The sequence below is a fragment of the Lepidochelys kempii genome, chromosome 2, assembly GCF_965140285.1.
Source record: "Lepidochelys kempii isolate rLepKem1 chromosome 2, rLepKem1.hap1, whole genome shotgun sequence".
NCBI lineage: Eukaryota > Metazoa > Chordata > Testudines > Cheloniidae > Lepidochelys > Lepidochelys kempii.
This window is the reverse complement of record NC_136381.1, coordinates 148297681-148315964: the sequence shown is the minus strand read 5'-3', so window position 1 is coordinate 148315964 and position 18284 is coordinate 148297681. Positions and strand designations below refer to the sequence as shown.

At 41.2% G+C, this 18284-nt stretch overlaps 1 protein-coding gene across 1 annotated transcript in view; it reads right to left on the bottom strand.

The window, feature by feature from the left end:
• The window catches only part of LOC140906139 (uncharacterized), a 37036-nt gene extending 18967 nt beyond the window's left edge, over positions 1-18069 (bottom strand). The window contains exons 1-3 of the mRNA XM_073329643.1: positions 17969-18069; positions 11168-11213; positions 10491-10566 (exon numbers count right to left, since the gene is read on the bottom strand). Of these exons, the coding sequence (XP_073185744.1) occupies positions 10491-10566; positions 11168-11213; positions 17969-18069 (223 nt within the window). The remainder of the gene's footprint in view (positions 1-10490; positions 10567-11167; positions 11214-17968) is intronic.
• Positions 18070-18284: the final 215 nt, after the last annotated feature.

Below are 18284 nucleotides of genomic sequence, written 5' to 3'. Positions count from 1 at the left end.
CATTGAAAGTAACATTTAAATTTTTAATTAAAGTACCTTTCATAAGTACACTATCAAATGTACAGAATTGACTTGTTCAAAATGTGACTAAAAACAGTTATTTACCTTATAATAACTGGTTCTTCAAGATGTTTGTCCATGTGGATCCTGTTATGCTTGTGCATGTGCCACAGTCATGCGAAATGGAATATTAGCCAGAAGTGTCCTCATACCTCCTCATCCCAGGGCGAAAAAGGCACTGGACCTAAACATCACTCAGTTACTTCACCAGCACAGACTTTCCACACTATATAGGACTCTATAGTAGTGAGGAAGGAGATAGGGTGATGGGATCCACATGGACAAAACATCTAAAAGAACCACCTTACTGTAAGGTGAGGAACTGGTCTTCAAGTATTTGTTCATGTGGATCACACACCTAGTGATTAGCTAGAAGTCAGATCTAGCAATCGCAACCATGGAGCAGTGTTGGATAAACACATGTACTGAATTCCACATTGCCCCCGCTACAAATCTCTGAGATTCGAACATTCTTCAAGCATGCAAATGTAGCTGCTTGGGCTCCAGGTGAGTGGGCTTTAATACAGAGGGTGAAACTGCTTAGCCAACTAGTAGCAAGTCTTTATGCAATTAGGTACTCTCTTAGATAGTCTCTGTGTAGAGATGGCCTGCCCCCCTTGACTTACCCCCAAAGGCTGGGGGAGAAAAGAGTCTCAGTAAATTGCAAAAGCATTTTGTTCTACTAAGGTAATATGATAAGGCTCTCAAAAACATCCAAAATCTGTTAACTTCCCCTGGAGTTCAATGAGATTTAGGGAAACATACAGTCAGGTGAACTGACAGGTTCAGGTGAAAATGTGACCTTAGATAGAAATGTAGGATGGTCCTGATGGGCAGTTCATTGTCACAGAATACAGAGTAAGTAGCTTGAATTTCATCCCCCACCCTCCAAGCAAAGGTAATGGCCATCAGGAATGCCATCTAAATGAAGTAGTGATTCAAAGAGCAGATTCAAAAGGAGGCTCCATTAAGATCCTAAGGAGGAGGAAAAGGCGGTTCTTGAGCTAGATGAAAAATGTGAATTAGACCTCCAAAAACTCAGTGACTAGGGGGTGTGAAAATATAATGTAACCCTGAAAGGAAAGGTGGCAGGCTGATATTATAGCCAAGTGGACTCTAATCGCGATAATGGAGAGAATAGATTGCTTCCAGGGGAATAAGTAATCTAAAATATGAGATAGTAGCCACTAAAACACACAGGTGATGCTGACTGGCCCAAATAGAGGACCTTTCCCTCTTAGATTAATAAGTGGACTCATAGACACTTTTCTGCTTTGTATCAAAGTGTCCTGCACTTCAGATGAGCAGCTTCCGTCAGTAACATTCAACCAGCCAACATTCTTGGTGTCAGATACAGAAATGGAGATTCAGGGTGCAGGATCTAGCCTCAATTCTGAGAGATGATGTCCATCAGATTTGGTAGGGCAATTAGAGATATGTCTGAATACTAAAACTGCCTGGCCCATGGTAGTGCTATATTATTAATGAGGCCTTATCCTACTTTAGTTTCCTGAGAACTTTGGGAATTAATGGAACTGGTGGAAATGCTTGCACCAGCCCTAGCATCAGAAATGTACCCAGTAGAGAACCCTGGTCACACATCCTCTGAACAAAACAATTGCTACTTTTTATTCAGGTTGGTGACAAAGAAGCTTATGTCAGGGATACCATACTTGAGAAAAATTCTTTAGAAGACTGAATCTTTGAGAGACTATTCATGATTGTTCAAGTACTTCCTGCTGAGATGGTCTACTAAGCAATTCTGAGTTCCTGGCAGATGTAGGGCTATGGGAGTAAGTGAATGCCGTACACACCAATTCCACAGATTAATCCCCTCCTGACAGAGAGGGGATGATCTTACTCCTCCTTGCCTATTAATATAACACATGGCAGTAGTATTGTTTGTCATGTTTTGAACTGTTGATCCTTGAAAAGACTGGAATATTTTGCATGCTCAGCAGATGGCCTTTGAGCTCCAGAACATTTACTTTTAGGGAATAGTCTCTTGAACACCAAATGCCTTGTGTCTGAACATGCTCTAAGTGACCCCCACAACATTGCTTGGTGTAGTGGGGCGGTGCCCCACCCCCAAGCCAGATTGGGCTACAGCAGGCCAGAGCGGCTGTGCAGACAGGCAGCCAGAGAGGGCCTCTGGGGAGCCAATTAGGGCTGAGCAAGAGGCAGACAATCAGGGCCAGGCTAGGCCTTATATAAAGGGTGCCCAGGCAAGAGGCAGGTAGGCAGTCTCTCCCAGGCCTTCAGAGGGTGAAGGTCTGTCTCCTGTGCTAGGAGACTAGCACCAGGGACAGTGCAGTGCTGCGCAGGCGGGAGGGAGCAGAAGGGAACTCCCGCCTGGTACCTGGCAGGCTGCGGGCCCTGAGAAAAGGGCCTAGCTGGTGCAAAGGGGCCAAAGGGGAAATGGCCCAGGGAGAGAGAAAGACAAGGGGAAAGAAGAAGGAGAGCAGGCAGAAAGCCTGCCACCAAAGGGTCTCTGGGTTGGGACCCAGATTAGAGGGCGGGCCGGGGTCCCCCACTTCCCCCTTGCACTTACACCTGGCCTTTAGGAGTGGCCATCATGGACTGCACCAGACCCCTGCCCAAACGGGTTAGACTTTGGGGTGTGGTTGGCCATTGTGGCTGGGGCGAAGAGAAGAACTGCTGATAACACACACCTCCTGGAAGGGGGTGAGTGTGGACTAGGGGGCACTGCCAGAGGTAGTGTCCTAAAGAGGACCCTGCAAGAAGGGAGGAATGCAGATCCAGATGCCAACAGAGGGCGAGAGATGGATGGGACACCACCAGTGGAGGGTGCTCCACTCGGACTGAGCTAATTCCCAGAGTGACCAACAGGAGGTGCCGCGGTGGTGAGTCCCAACCCTGTCACACTTGGACACAGCCATCACCAAGATTTTGGCAGGAAAGGGTGAAGGAAGCTATCCCTTTGTAAACTTGCTCTGGGTCCATCCACCAGTGTAGCAAGGATAGAATTTCCTGAGGAACTGACACTTACAAGTCCAGATCGTGCTTGCTGGGTTAATAAACTGACTTCAAACATCCCTGACAAGGGTGAATGTAAAGTCTGGGATGTATAGTCACAAGAATATTGGAGGTAACATGCTCTAGAAATCTGAGACACTCTCTTGCTGAAGTCCTCAGGTGACTAACTTTATGATGAGGTCCACCATATTTCAGAATCAATCCTATGGATGTTATGCTTTCACTGATTTTTCAATTAAAGAATGCCCTGTTAGTAAATGAACCAAACTATCATAATCCTTTGATTCTTTGTAGGTAAGCCAAAGTCCCAAGTGTCCAGGAGTGTATATAATCCTTTGTGTATAAGATGAAAGTTAGCTGATCATAGTGTTTTGTGTTAAAGAAATGATCAGGAAAATAACGCCTGTAATCAATCAGTAAGACTGTACTTAATTAACCACTTTGCTTTTACTCTGTCTTAGCTAACCTAGCCCAAATAGGGATCACTTGTAACTGATATGGGGCAGGTTTTTTCTCTGATAAGATAATTATCAAAAGATGCTTTAGCTTATTATGTAAACTAGATATCATGAAAAGAGTTTCATGGTCAACAGATCATTTTAAACTCTTTTTTGTAAAAACGTATAGCATATAAAGGGATGCCTGTTATTATAGACGCATGTTGTCATAAACAGAATTAGTAATTGACAAAATGAACATCCTTTATTTATTTTATCAATTACAGATATTTATAGACAAGGAACATGTGGTTTAGGAGGTGTGTTATGTAATCAATGTAACAGCAAAACATTAATCTATAGATTAATGTTTAAGCATTAAGATCTAATTGTGGTCATTGTCCCAGTAGGGGTAAGTTAGTTCTAAATATCATTGGTTTATTGATTCAAAATAAGATCAAGCGTATCAAAGGATTTTTTTTCTAAACTAGTATATAAGAGGTGAGATCACTGAAGTTAGTCAGAAGTGAACTAAAGTAAAACTTCCATTATTTCTCCAGTTACAGAGTTGGTATGTATGTTTATTTTCTCTATTGAGTTTTGCTTAACTGTATTACTTTAACAAAACTTTAACTGAGTTAGTTGTTTGACATCATGACCTATTAAATCCCCGATGAACTCCATTGTATGAGCAGGAGTAAAACAGGATTTTTCAGAGTTTACTTTGCATCCCAGGGTGGTAAGTAGGTCAATTGAATAAACAAAATTATTGGTTACTTGTCAACGAGATTTGCCTGGGGTCAGCCAATCATTGTGATATCAGTAAATGTACTGTCCTTGTCCTCTTAGATGAGCTGCCATACTATGCTAGATATTTGGTAAACATTCTTGGTCCATGGAAAGTCCAAACAGTGGACTATTGTATAGGGTTTATTAGTAATGTGTATTTCCTACTATGAAATGGAGGAACTTCCAGAATGCATCTTGAAAGTTGAGAGCCATGAACCAATTTGGAGGATCTGGGGAAAGAATTATGGAGGAATCCAGCATGACTATCTTGGACTTGAAGCAATGGATGAATTTGTTGAGTTACCTGAGATCTAGAATGGGACACCTTCCTCTTATTTTTTAGAATAAAGTAGTAATACGAGTACTGAACTTGAGGGCACCTCCTCAAGATGCAAAAAACCTCATCTCCGCATCTTGTGAGGAGGAGGAGCAACAGTAAAGGATGGTAGGCAAGGACTGAAGCTGGAACAAATAGCCCTTTTTTAAATTTCAGTACCCAACAATCCAAAGTAATTCCATTTCAGGCCCCTGGGGGAAAAAAGTGATAGCTGCCAAATGGTCTGTGTGTGGTGGTGAAGGGGCAGGAGGAAGGAAACTAGTACAGAACCATGGAGATCTGTGCAAGGCTCTTAACTCTTACGTCAAATTTGCTGCCTGCATGAAGATAACCAAGCAAGAGACTGAATTTCTCCATTGAAAAGAAGGTCTTTTTCTGGGAGGCACAGACCATTTCTGCTGATAGTAAAATGATGAGAGCTGTTTACTTCACCTCCTCCTTTGATCCAGAGTATAAAGGTTAGACGAATCACTCTAGAATCACTAGGGGAGTGAAGAGCTCAGACTGTCTTGAAATTAAATAAACTGGGACCCTCAAACAGCAGATCCTCAGTAATGGCTTGCACGTATTTTGGTATATCTGACTACTGCAACAAAAACAGCTTGAAGTGATGTCTTAGTGATTAACTGACCTTCAGATAGAATGGACCTCAATTGCTTTCACAAATCTTATTGCATTGTAGTTAGTCACATTTCACAAACAATGCTTGATAATTCATTGTGCAGACCTCTTTGCTGTTTTGATTTATCATGAATATTAGCAACTACTAGTGAATCAGGAGCAGGGAAAAGTTTTAAAGTATTCAAAACCCTTAGGTGGAACCTTGGTGGTCAGCTCTTTTAGAAGTGGCAGAAATAGAGGCTGCCATTTGAAGTAAATCTGCTGGTTCTAGGACTCCATTATTAAATGAGCATAGCCAATCTACTCAATGTTGTATGTAAGACATAAAATAATGTGATTTTTCTCTAACAACTTCCAAAAGAATGCTGGAAAGCCTTAAAGTCATCAGTAGTAGAAGGTACAGTGGAGTTAAAAGCCTTATATGGGGAAGAGGATGAAATCACCACAGGAAACTTAAGGTCTGCTTCTTCTCTTTCCTGGTCTTCCTCACTTAGACCCTCTTCACATATAGATCTTTTCACTCTGCAGGTTAAGGCACTAATAATGCCCTAGGAGACCTAAAAGGGGAAGGATATCTGTGATGTGATGGTCTCTGGATAACTGAAGTCTAGACAATTGAGTCAGAGGATTTCAAGGTGGTGAATAAGGGTAGGCTTGCAAACTGTGTGGATAAGGCATATGAGAAGAGTATGACCTATATTAGTTGTATGTCTGTCTTTTATGCAGGCTAGGTAAGTAAGTGTCTCTTAGCCTTCCTTTCAGATTCCCATTCTGATATGAATATAGGTGACATGGAGCTGTACTTGGGAAATGTCTCCCTTCAAGGAATATATGGGAAGGAAAAATAGGAATAATCTTAAACAGTGAAGCCATCTTATCAGGTATTAACAGATGCTGAGAAAACCAGAGTGTCCTTCTAAATGTCAAAGGGGGGCTGGGGACTCTAGTGGAGCTTGGTGGATGGAGACTTAATTTAGGTAGCTTGGGTTCTGATACTAGTACATTAGATGCTCATTGGTAGCAACATATTGGGGGGGCCTTTTGCTATGTGGTTCCTAAGCCACATGGGGATCGTTGTTAATTCACAGTAGGGAAAGTGTTCCCAGGGGAAATGTTGCTCGTAAGGGGCAGTTGCTCTTACAAGGTGTTGCTGCAAACAAGCGTCTACTGTAGCGCTCAATTGAGAAATACTGCTAGTGCCAGGTTAAGTAAAGGAAAATCTGGCTCTGGTGTAATGGTAAGGTCCCAGGATGCTGTAAAGACAGATGGCATTGAGCAGGACATTACTGAATGTATCAGTGCCACAGGTACCAACATGAAAGGTACCAGTGCCGAGGAAGGTTCTAGTGCTGAAGAATGGTTGGTAACCAAAACTGGTGCTGGAGATGCTTGGTATACAGTCTATGTCAAAGATTTACCAGTGCCAGAGGAACCCAACCTCAGTCAGTCAGATTTCAAAGGACAGAGTCCTAACAGTTTCTCATAGGGTGACTGTTCTATCTCATTTCCCTTGATATGAAGGATGGCACTGAGACACCACCTCAGAGATTACAGACTGATCCCTGGAGGCCTGAACAGAGTAATGACCCTAAAATGAAGAGATCGGAGGCCCGTTGCCAGGTACTGAGAGCAGAGTCCCAGCTCACCAGACTACTGGCAGAATAGGACTTATGAAAAGAGTGTCCCTTGTATGACTCACTGCTCTCCAAATCCATGGCACCCTTGATCAAATACTCGAAGAGGAACAACCTGTGATTGGTGTCCCTCTATTTCTGTGTTTGTTTGGAAAAGGATCTGCAAATGAAGCAGCGATATAAAATGTAACTATTACCAAGACAAAATAGGCATTTGGTGCTCCTCATTCGAACCCTGGGGACTATAGCTGATCCATGAGGCAGAGGCGCCTTGATACTAAGAAGGCTCTTGGTTCAACAAATGTATTTCTATTTTATTTTTTCCCAACAGCCTAAAATTGGATGGGTAGCATAATTGACAAAGATATTCAACCCTGCTATCAGATGCAGAAGTATGTGTGGCACAATATTTTGCATTGTTTCTTGGCTATTCTGTTGTATTTAGGTGAGAGATGTTTAGTTTTGAAAGATGCAGGTGAGAAAGTAGACAGTCCTTTAACTGTAATTTTTTGCATTTACCTGAAAGGCTTGCAAAGGATGACAGCATGTTGCAAGATCATGTGCAAGATATTAAGCTGGTACTGTAACGGTGACATATTTATCAAATCAAATTCAAAATGAATTTATTGGTAAGATCACAAGAAAAGTATGGCAGACTATTTTTGACAAGATTACAAAAGCTACGTACTTCTGTCTGATTACATCCAGACATCTCCCAAATGAAACAAATGTCTCAGGTGTTAAGGTATGCTGAGGTCTTGAAAAGCAGAGAGAAGGTTGTTGAGAGCTTTATAGATTTCACTGATATCCATAGGGGCTGCTTCCATGGGTGCTCTGGAGCTCAAGCACCCATGGAAAAAAAAAGTGGTGCTCAGCACCCACCAGCCAGAGCTGTTCAGCTATTTGGCAGCTGGCAGGAGGTGCTCAGGGGATGGAGGAGAGCAGAAAGTGCCAGGCGGGCAGGAGGGAGGTTTCAGGGGAAGGGCCTTTGGGGAGGGAGCAGAGCGGGAAGAGGCAAAGCAAGGGTGGGGTTTGGAGAAACGGGTGGAGCACCCACTGGGAAAAATAAAATCAACTCCTGTGATATCCACACCAAAACCAGGGAGGATATTATGGAGGTTATTTTAGAGAAGATGAAAAAAGACGGTTTGGACATGGCTCACTGCAGGGGACAAAGCTATGACAATTGGGATAACATGCCTGCATGATACAAAAGGTGTTCAAAATCAAATTGAACAGGTAAATCAGCACACATCTTTTGTCCCATGTGCTGCCCACACACTGAATCTTGTTGGAGAAGCTGCTGCAATGGTTGTTCCAAATTGTTCTACTTTTTGGAATTGTTCAAAGGTTGTATACCCTGTTTTCCACTTCTACTAATCATTAGGGTGTGTTGAAAAAGCAAATTTGTATTTACATTAAAATGCCTAGGCACAATAAGATGGTCTGCAAGGATAGAAATCAGGTTGAAGGTTTTTAACACTTTAGACAAGATAAAGGCTTCACACAATCACATGCCAGAATTTATGCTGAAAGCAGATAGCTTGCAAATGAACATTTCAGAGTTTGAATTTCTTGTTTTGGATGAGATATGGTAGCTATCTCATAAAAAAAATTAATGTTGTGAGCAAAAAATTGCAGAGTCCAGTTCTTGACAATCAAACAGCTTGCAGTTTACTTGGTCGCCTTTGAGATGTTTTATCAGAATTAGTCTTCTGGGTTCATTGCCAGTAAGGAAGCTACTGCATCACAGGCTGAAACTTCAAGAATATCCACACAGTCCAAAGAAAAACCATCTCAGACAAGGGAAGTAATGCAAAGCAAACTTGCAAAAGACAAAAGGTCACCCAATCCTGAAAGTTTCTGAACACAAGGTTTTCAACCCCATCTCAAACACAATATTATCACAACTGGACAAGAGGATGTGTAAGATTTTCTTTTTTAATGGACAAGCAGCAAAGATCTAAAGAGGCATGCTTAAAACACAGCAAGCAGCTGCCCTAAGGATTTAAATTCTGAAAGCAGAAAGCATGAGATTGAGCTCTTAGCTACATTCATGAAAGGCTTTTAAATGAAAGTTTCCCAAAAGAGGGAAACAGCACCGCATATTTTTTGCCATCTTCCTATAACCATGGCTGCTAATAAAAGGAGTTTCAGCAAGCTAAAATTAATCAAGACCTACCTAAGAACATTCATGGGATAGGAAAGGCCAGACTATCTGTCAACTGGTTTCTATAGAAAATTAGGAAGCAAGGCATGAGATTGTTTGTTTGTTTCAGAGAAGTCTAGGAAAGTCTCTTCGTAAGAGTAAATTCTCAAATAAAAATTCTGCAACAGAAGACAAACACAGGGACAGATCCACAGCTGATGTACACTGCATAGCTCTCTTGACTTCAATATTGATTTATGCCAGCTGAGAATCTGGCCCATAAATTCCACATACCAATAATATAAATTAAACAAGGTCTCATACCTGGGCTCACTGAATTTATATTGACACCATGCAAAGGATACACGGAAATGTAGTAAAAGTATTCTGTAGCAAACAGATGTAAATTATCAAGATTTCCAATAATTATTCAAATGGCTTTCAAAAAGATTTAAAAAATTAGGGAGGGATATTAACAATGTATGCAAATTTCTATTAGTGTAGGAATTTTTTTTTTATTTTTTTTTTTGCGGCTGGAGGTACGTGGGGCTCAGATTTGAGTCTTCAAACCAGGCAGAGGCAGAACATCTGGCACACGACACTACCTGAGGACCGAAATGCTTTTGTTAAACTAAAGACATTGGGGTCAGCATAAGAGTGTTAGGGCATTAAATTCCACGAAATGATATGCAGGTCAGATTAGATGATCCCTTCTGGCCCTCAATGCTATGTAACTATGGAAGTTCCATCTCCCTGCCATGGGTGGTAAGAAGAAACTGAGGGCTGCTCTGTCTTTTATGCCCTCCAAAGAAAGGTACAAGGTAGCGCAAAGCACGGGTGAGGCCTCAACCAAAGCTGCTGGCCAAGAAAATTCAACCTCACGTGCATGAAGCAGAGGCACAACAGAAGCAGAATCCATATGGATAAATACTCAAACACTGCAATTTTAGGTGTTGCTAATATTTACTTTTGTGCACTCCAGTGTTTCTCAATCATTGGGGATGTGACCTGACAGCCCCTCCCCCCAGTGAGATCAAAAAAGGTAATGGAACTTTTCATTATAATTCTAAAACAAGAAAATAAAATTTCCAGAATAACTTTAGGTGGCCAAAACCTTAAGTTTGTGAGGTCAAATGTATTAGTAAAAATTGCATTATATGATCTTACTGTTACAAGGTATGTTTTTACTTTAAAAGGTAAAGAGTTATGAAAATTATTGATTTCAAAAAAGGGGCCACCACCCTAAAAAAGATTTAAAAGCACTGCGTGCATTCAAATAATAATTCTGCAACAGAAGACATAGGGACAGATCTTCAGCTAATGTAAACTGCATAGATCCATTGACTTCAATATTCATTTATGCCAGCTGAGGATCTGGCCCATAAATTCCACATAGCGATAATATAATCAATTTCCCACAGATTAGCTCACTGAATTTATTTATTATCACACCGAGCAAAGGATACATGGAAATATAGTCAAGCGTTCTGTAGCAAATGGATGTAAATTATCAAGATTTCCAATGATTACTCGAATGGCTTCCTGAAAGATTAAAAAATTAGGGAGGAATATTAAATATTAACAGTATATGCAAATTTCTACTGTTGAAGTAATTTTAACTAGGGCTTCCAGCGTGGGAACATTTTTGTTTTAAGAGTCTGTTGGTCAATATCACTGGTCACATGTTCCTGAAGATGCCCCAAAGCCCATCAGACCTGCAGGATAAGCAGCTGATATACACAGAATAGAGCAACCAGTTCCTGAACAAAGGTTAAAACAACTGAGATTCCACCCCAAAAAAGGCCCAGAATCTGAGGTGGGTTCACTGAGAGACCAGAAAGGGAAGAGAGGTGCAGCTAGCTCCATGAACGTGACAATTTCCATTTTTTAGATTGGGTATTTATTAGGTGTATTTCTATATTTAAGGTGGAACCTTAAAATTTTGCATTTACAGGCTCACATTTGTGGTTTGGATGAAAACTATAGTATCTTAAGTTTCTTAACTGGTGATATTTATTGTCAACCTCAATCTGCAGATCAAAAAAGTGTTTTTCTCTGGGAATATTTCATTTGACAGAATACTATTACCCTGTAATGAATAAAATATATGAGGAGCACCCAGTGTAAAATTTAGATAACCTACCTCTAGTTCCTTGGTAGTAGTTTCATTATTGTCTATATCATTACAGCTGTGAAACAAACAAAAAATATATTTAGCCTCACAAGACAAGATGGAGCTTCAAGCACTGTAATTATTTCCATATTGATATATGGAATCTGACTTCACATGGAAAATATGAAGCAAGAGACAAATGAATTCTTAAAGTGAAAGAACAGTTATTTCCTCACACTAACTCTGGTTCTTTAAGATGCATTGTTCTTGAGAATTTCACTCTTGGTGTGACTGCACCCAATGCGCACAAGGTTGGCTTTTTTTTTTTTGGGGCCACTAATGTCCACTGAGACAGCAACCCCTCCCCAACTGAGGGCATAAAATTCAGGGTGGGTCCAACCATTGCTCAATTCCTTTGCCAACACAGAATCTGAGAGGAGTAGGACTCCAAAGTAGCAGAGAAGGACGGGAGGTGTCGTGGAACCCACATATTCAACATATATCAAAGAATCACAGTTACTGAAGGATAAATAATTGTTTGTTCTTCAAGTGAATGTCCGTCCACATGGATTCCACTCTTGGTGACTAACAGTTATCTGTTTGCTTGGAGGTAGGTGCTAGGAGTCCTACTTAAACAATGCCTGCAGGAGCGCCCTATCAAAGCAGGAACCCAATCTGGAAGTGTCTACCAAGGAATATTGTCTTGTAAAGGTGTGGACTGAAATACATGTAGCTACCCAGGAGATTTCAGACACAGGCATTTTTCAAACTGGCAACAGAAGCTACTTGTGCTCTAGTGGAATGAGCTCTAATGTGGCTAACCAGATCTATTCTAACTGGCTTGTAGCATGTTCTTATACAGGTGGAGACCCTCTTTGACAACCTCTGAGATAATACTGCTTGACTCTTAGCTCCATCAGCAAAGGCCACAAACAATCTAGGTGTGTTCCTGAATGATTCTGTCCTGATAAAGTTGCCTGACAATGCCCTTGCTACATCAAGTGTATGAAGTTTAGTTTCCCTTATTGTTGAGTGAGTTTTGGGGAGAAAACTGGGAGATTGATGGATTAGTTCATTTGAAATGTTAAAACAACTTTGGACGAAAATTTGGGATGTGTCCCGAGCGTAACCCTGTCTTTACAAAACGCTGTATGAAGGGCCATAAGGGCCTGCATCTGCCCTACCATTCTAGCTGATGTAGTGGCTACTAGAAAGGCATTTATTGATAGGTGGTGTAGAAAGGTGGTTAGGGAACATGTTGCTAAGGTCTCAAAGGGAGATTGTTTGATGTCAAGGGAAATTACTAGTATTGAGATGCTTAAATAGAATACCTCTTCCAGTTTAGCTTCATAAGTCAATCTGGTTCAGGGTTTCTTGTTTTGGAGCAGAATATTCCAAACTTCAGCTGAACAGCTTCTTTTAGTTTGTCATCCAGCCAGTATCCAGTCTTTCAATTATAAGGAAGCTGGGTCCTAATGCAAGATCCAACTGTTGTTCTGGGAGACTGTCAGGAAGAACTAGTAGGGTGATGGAGGGCTGTGTTAAAGGTTTGTCAGATCTCAATACCAGAACTAGTTGGCCTATATTGTGGTTATCACAATAGTCTATCCTGCATCTTGTCTCTATTTTGTCAGAATCTTCGGCATCATGGAGATCAGTGGAAAGGCATACACCAACCCTGATATCCAAGGAATGAAAAAAGCATTTATGAGGAAGCCTGGGCTTGCACTCTCTCCAGAACAGAATGTTGACACTTCTTGTTCTGGTCTGTGGCACAAGTCTATTTCTGGGCATCCTCACTCGCAAAAGATGTTCTCTAGGTTTGATTGTTTGACAGAACACTCCTGGTTGTCTAAGCCTGGTGAGTTGATCAGCTTAGGTATTTATAAGGCAGAGAAGATGCAGAGCCAATGATGTGATTTTCTTTGGAATGTGCCTGTCATAAATATAAAGGGAAGGGTAAACACCTCTAAATCCCTCCTGGTCAGAGGAAAAACCCTTTCACCTGTTAAAGGGTTAAGAAGCTAGGATAACCTCGCTGGCACCTGACCAAAATGACCAATGAGACGACAAGATACTTTCAAAAGCTGGGGGGAGGGCGAAACAAAGGCTCTCTTGGTCTGTGTGTGGCTTTTGCCGGGACCAGAGCAGGAATGCAGCTCAGAACTCCTGTAAAGGACTAATAAGCAATCTAGTTAGATATGCGTTAGATTCTGTTTTGTTTAAATGGCTGATAAAATAAGTGGTGCTGAATGGAATGTATATTCCTGTTTTTGTGTCTTTTTGTAACTTAAGGTTTTGCCTAGAGGGATTCTCTATGTTTTGAATCTGATTACCCAGTAAGGTATTTACCATCCTGATTTTACAGAGGTGATTCTTTTACTTTAATTAAAATTCTTCTTTTAAGAACCCGATTGCTTTTTCCTCGTTCTTAGGATCCAAGGGTTTGGGTCTGTGTTCACCTATGCAAATTGGTGAGGATTTTTGTCAAGTCTTCCCCAGGAAAGGGGGTGTTGGGTTTGGGAAGATTTTGGTGGGGAAAAACGTTTGCAAGCGGGCTCTTTCCCTGTTATATATTTGCTAGACACTTGGTGGTGGCAGCAATAAAGTCCGGGGCAAAAGGTAAAATAGTTTTTACCTTGTGGAAGTTTTAACCTAAGCTGGTAAAAATAAGCTTAGGGGGGTTTTCATGCAGGTCCCCACATCTGTAGCCTAGATTTCAGAGTGGGGAAGGAACCTTGACAGTGCCAATTCAATAGTCACATGGCTTCCTGAGAGAGTGGAGATGACCTTGCTAGCTGTGGTGTTGTCTGTCAGCACATGTGTTGTGGATTGCTGGAGAAGAGGCAGGAATCCTTTGCATGTCAGGCAGATGGCTCTGAACACTAGGACGTTTGCAAGCCTCTTCAGAGAGCCATAGGCCCTGAATTTGAAGGTAATCTAGATAAGACCTCCAGTCAGGGATGGGGGATCTGTTACCAGAACATTGGTAGGAAGAGGTGCGTACTTCAGGAGAGTCTTTCCATTACTTTAATGAGGACAGAACTTTTTGTGGGACCATGACCAATATGTCCATGTGCTGCTTGCTGAGTAGATACACTGATTTCAGCCACCCTTCCATAGAGCACAGGAGAAAAAAGCCAAACAGCATCACCTAGGTGCATGAGACCATAGGTCCCAAAAGCCTGAATCATATTCTCACTAATGTTCTTGGGTGATCATGAAGTTGTTTGATAACTCAAATGAAAATGATCTTGAATGCTTATGGATCAATCACTTAACAGATAAAGTACAAGATAGGATATTAGTATCTTCTACAAACCACCAAATCACACTAGGGAATAGGTTAACTACCTCATTATTCACCTATATGTAGTTTGTAAGGGGGGGGGGAAAGCAGTGTGATAGTGGGGGAACTTCAGTTGGAGGTCTTGTGTTTCCAGTACTAAAAACATACTTGGACTTTCTAAACATTATAGATAACAATTTCCTAATTCAAAACATGTTGCAGCCAACACAAGTGAATTCTTTATTAGACCTTGTCCTAACAGACAAAGAGGAACTAATCAGAGAACTAAAAATTAATAGTAGCTTAGGTACAAGTGATCATGATTTGATCAAATTTACCATGGGCAAGCAGAATAAAATCCAAACCAGTAATACATATACTTGCTGCTTTAATAAGACCAATTTCACAAAGCTGAAAACAATTACAAGCCATATCAGGTTGGAGGAAGAATTTAATCTTAAAAATTTGAATGGTAATTGCAAATCATTTAAGAACACCTTACTAGATACCCAAAAAGCCATATCATCACAACTGAGGAAGAATGCCCTGCTGGCTAAAAAAAAACAACCTGGTTTAGAATGGAAGTGAAAGCAGATATAAATAAATTATTTAGAAGGGAAGTGAAAAAAAGAGGGAAGTTGATGGTAATGAATATAAACCAGAAATCAGGAATTATAGAAAATTGATAAGGGAAGCCAAGGAACACAAGGCCAAATATATGACCAGCAGAATTAAGGCACCTGGTGCTGAGGGGTCAGTACCAAGAGAAGCATGATCCACAGATATAGTGACACCACTTGTGTTTTTAGTGGTTTGCATCAGGACACCAGAAGAGGCCTTTTCAGTCTTCTGGCCCTTGGAAGGTTGAACCTGAGACAAGTTAGAAGTCGGATGATTCTTGTGTCTCAGCTTCCTAGGTGCCAGAGACCATAATCTGTTCCTTCACTCATCCTTAGAATGGTGCTTCTTTCTACCCTTGTCAGAAGACAGATGCTTGAATAATGGTAGATGAACTTTAACTAGAGTGCCCCAGGAGCTCAAGAGTGGGTCTTGGCTCCTCAGGCACTAACAGACAGAGACTGACCAAGCTTGCATTGATCTCTCAAGGAGGAAAACCTTCAGGTGGGCTTCTTTAACTCTCAGTGCTCTCAGAAACAAACAGCTCATAGCTCATGGACATGTCCCTCTCCAAGGTAGAGTAGGCACTGGCGGTGCCACTTAATAGGCATCAAAGCATCACATAAGGGACTGGTCTTGAATCCTGGAGATGTAGTTTCTGCCATGCTGCTAGATTGCATGCTGGATGATAGGGGTCTAGTCTTACTGAAATGTAAACGATGCAAATTCCTATATTTATATAGTTAGTTGGCTAAACAAAATAAATAAACTGATTAACAATAATCCTAAATAACCCCAACACCAACCATAGTGAAAAGGCAGGCATCTCACGGTCATGGGTGGTAAGGAGGAACTGAGCAATGCTTGGGCCTGCTCTCCCCTTTATGTCTTGGGGGAGGGTCAAACGACGTACATGGCACAGTTGCAACTGAAACAGACACTGCTGGCCAACAGAATCTGATTTTGCATGCATGGGGCACATGCCCATGTGCATAATCACTTGAACAGAAAAACTTTAAAAATAAAATACATTTTTAAAATCCCAATTCAGAAAGGGCCAGATCCAAAGGCCTTTGACTGAAATGGAAAGACGTATTAACCTGAGTGTACTTTGGATCAGGCCCTAAAAGGAAAGATACTGATTTCTCCTCCTTGCTGCTTAGGCGACAGCAGTGGAAGCACTGAGAGTATAAGAGCCAGTCTCATTGTTCTCAGTTCCAGTGCCTGGAACTACAACATCTGTCAGTTGAGAGGAGCAATTACAGAAAGAGTCTTTCTCGGCCCCTGCAGCCCCAGAATGAGGCATGCTGTTGCTCTATGGGGATGGCACTGAACTGATTTAGTCAGCACATAATGCTATGAGGAGATGGAGCACATGTAGTGCAAATGGAATCTCCTGTGGAATAGGGCTGTCAATATAGCAAGCAAACCTTTAAGCATGTAACAATAGATTTTCAAAGGCTTGTAACTTAATCATAGAATATCAGGGTTGAAGGGACCTCAGGAGGTCATCTAGTCCAACCCCCTGCTCAAAGCAGGACCAATCCCCAATTAAATCATCCCAGCCAGGGCTTTGTCAAGCTTGACCTTAAACTTCTAAGGAAGAAAAGGAGTACTTGTGGCACCTTAGAGACTAACCAATTTATTTGAGCATGAGCTTTCGTGAGCTACAGCTCACTTCATCGGATGCATACCATGGAAACTGCAGCAGACTTTATATACACACAGAGGATATGAAACAATACCTCCTCCCACCCCACTGTCCTGCTGGTAATAGCTTATCTAAAGTGATCATCAAGTTGGGCCATTTCCAGCACAAATCCAGGTTTTCTCACCCTCCACCCCCCCCACACACAAATTCACTCTCCTGCTGGTAATAGCCCATCCAAAGTGACAACTCTCTACACAATGTGCATGATAATCAAGTTGGGCCATTTCCTGCACAAATCCAGGTTCTCTCACCCCCTCACCCCTCTCCAAAAAACACACACACAAACTCACTATCCTGCTGGTAATAGCTCATTGGTATATAAAGTCTGCTGCACTTTATATGGTATATAAAGTCTGCTGCAGTTTCCACAGTATGCATCCGATGAAGTGAGCTGAAGCTCATGCTCAAATAAATTGGTTAGTCTCTAAGGTGCCACAAGTACTCCTTTTCTTTTTGCGAATACAGACTAACACGGCTGTTACTCTGAAACCTTCTAAGGAAGGAGATTCTACCACCTCCCTAGGTAATGCATTCCAGTGTTTCACCACCCTCCTAGTGAACTTATCTAGAGACAGCAAAAAGCACATCCTTAACACTAGGGCAACCTATCAAATCCCTGCTCCAAACCATGAAGGCACTAGAGCTTCTCAGTTAAACACTTGTAAGAATATTTTAACATGAATTAACCTATTTTTCCTTGACTTCATTCTTGTAAATTGCTATTGGACTATTTTAGATGAAAGTTTCAAAAAAGTCTGAGGCAGATACTCAACAGGAAAAATTCAGACTAAACGTTTAAAGTTTAGCAAAGTTATAAGCAACTGAAAACAAGGCCTTATAATGAAAAGTGTTAGGCAATCTTTATTACAGGAATAGGTACGAGCTCCACCAATAATAATAACAGGGCAGTGTGCTCAACTCTTCTGGAAAAGAGAGCAGGAGGACCATTTCATAGTCTCAGGTGACTCCCTCTGGCCAATGCTCAGTCTGGTGTTAATGAACTTTGAAGATGAAATATCCAGTCCTACATGACCAAAAATAGAACTGTTGCAGTTTGGAACCTTCAGAAATGGGGCTAGTGCTTAGTAAATGAAGAATCTTCCAAAATCCTCATTTTGAGATAGCAGTACAATACATTCATACTGTGGCTTCATGCTGTTGTGGGCTGAAAGTATGGGTTTGGTTCATACCTAGGAGTAAGAAACTTGCTTACCTGAGGAAGTTGCCATATCTGATTTTAAGTTTATATACACTTCGGCCTGCATGAAGAAACCTTGTTTCAGGTACTGGATATGTAAAAGGTTTTAGAAACATCTTTTTCAGAATACCAACCTAGGTAAGCAAGAGAAATCAGATGGTAAGATTAAATCCATCCCAATCAATGTCTGTATCTTTCAAAATAGAAGAGAAGAATACACACAACTTTTATTCTAGAGCAAGTTTACAGTGTCAGACCTGTACCCTGGATCTCTCTTAAACCTAACCCAATAATTCTGCACATTTTGCTACTAACTGAGGATTTAATTGCT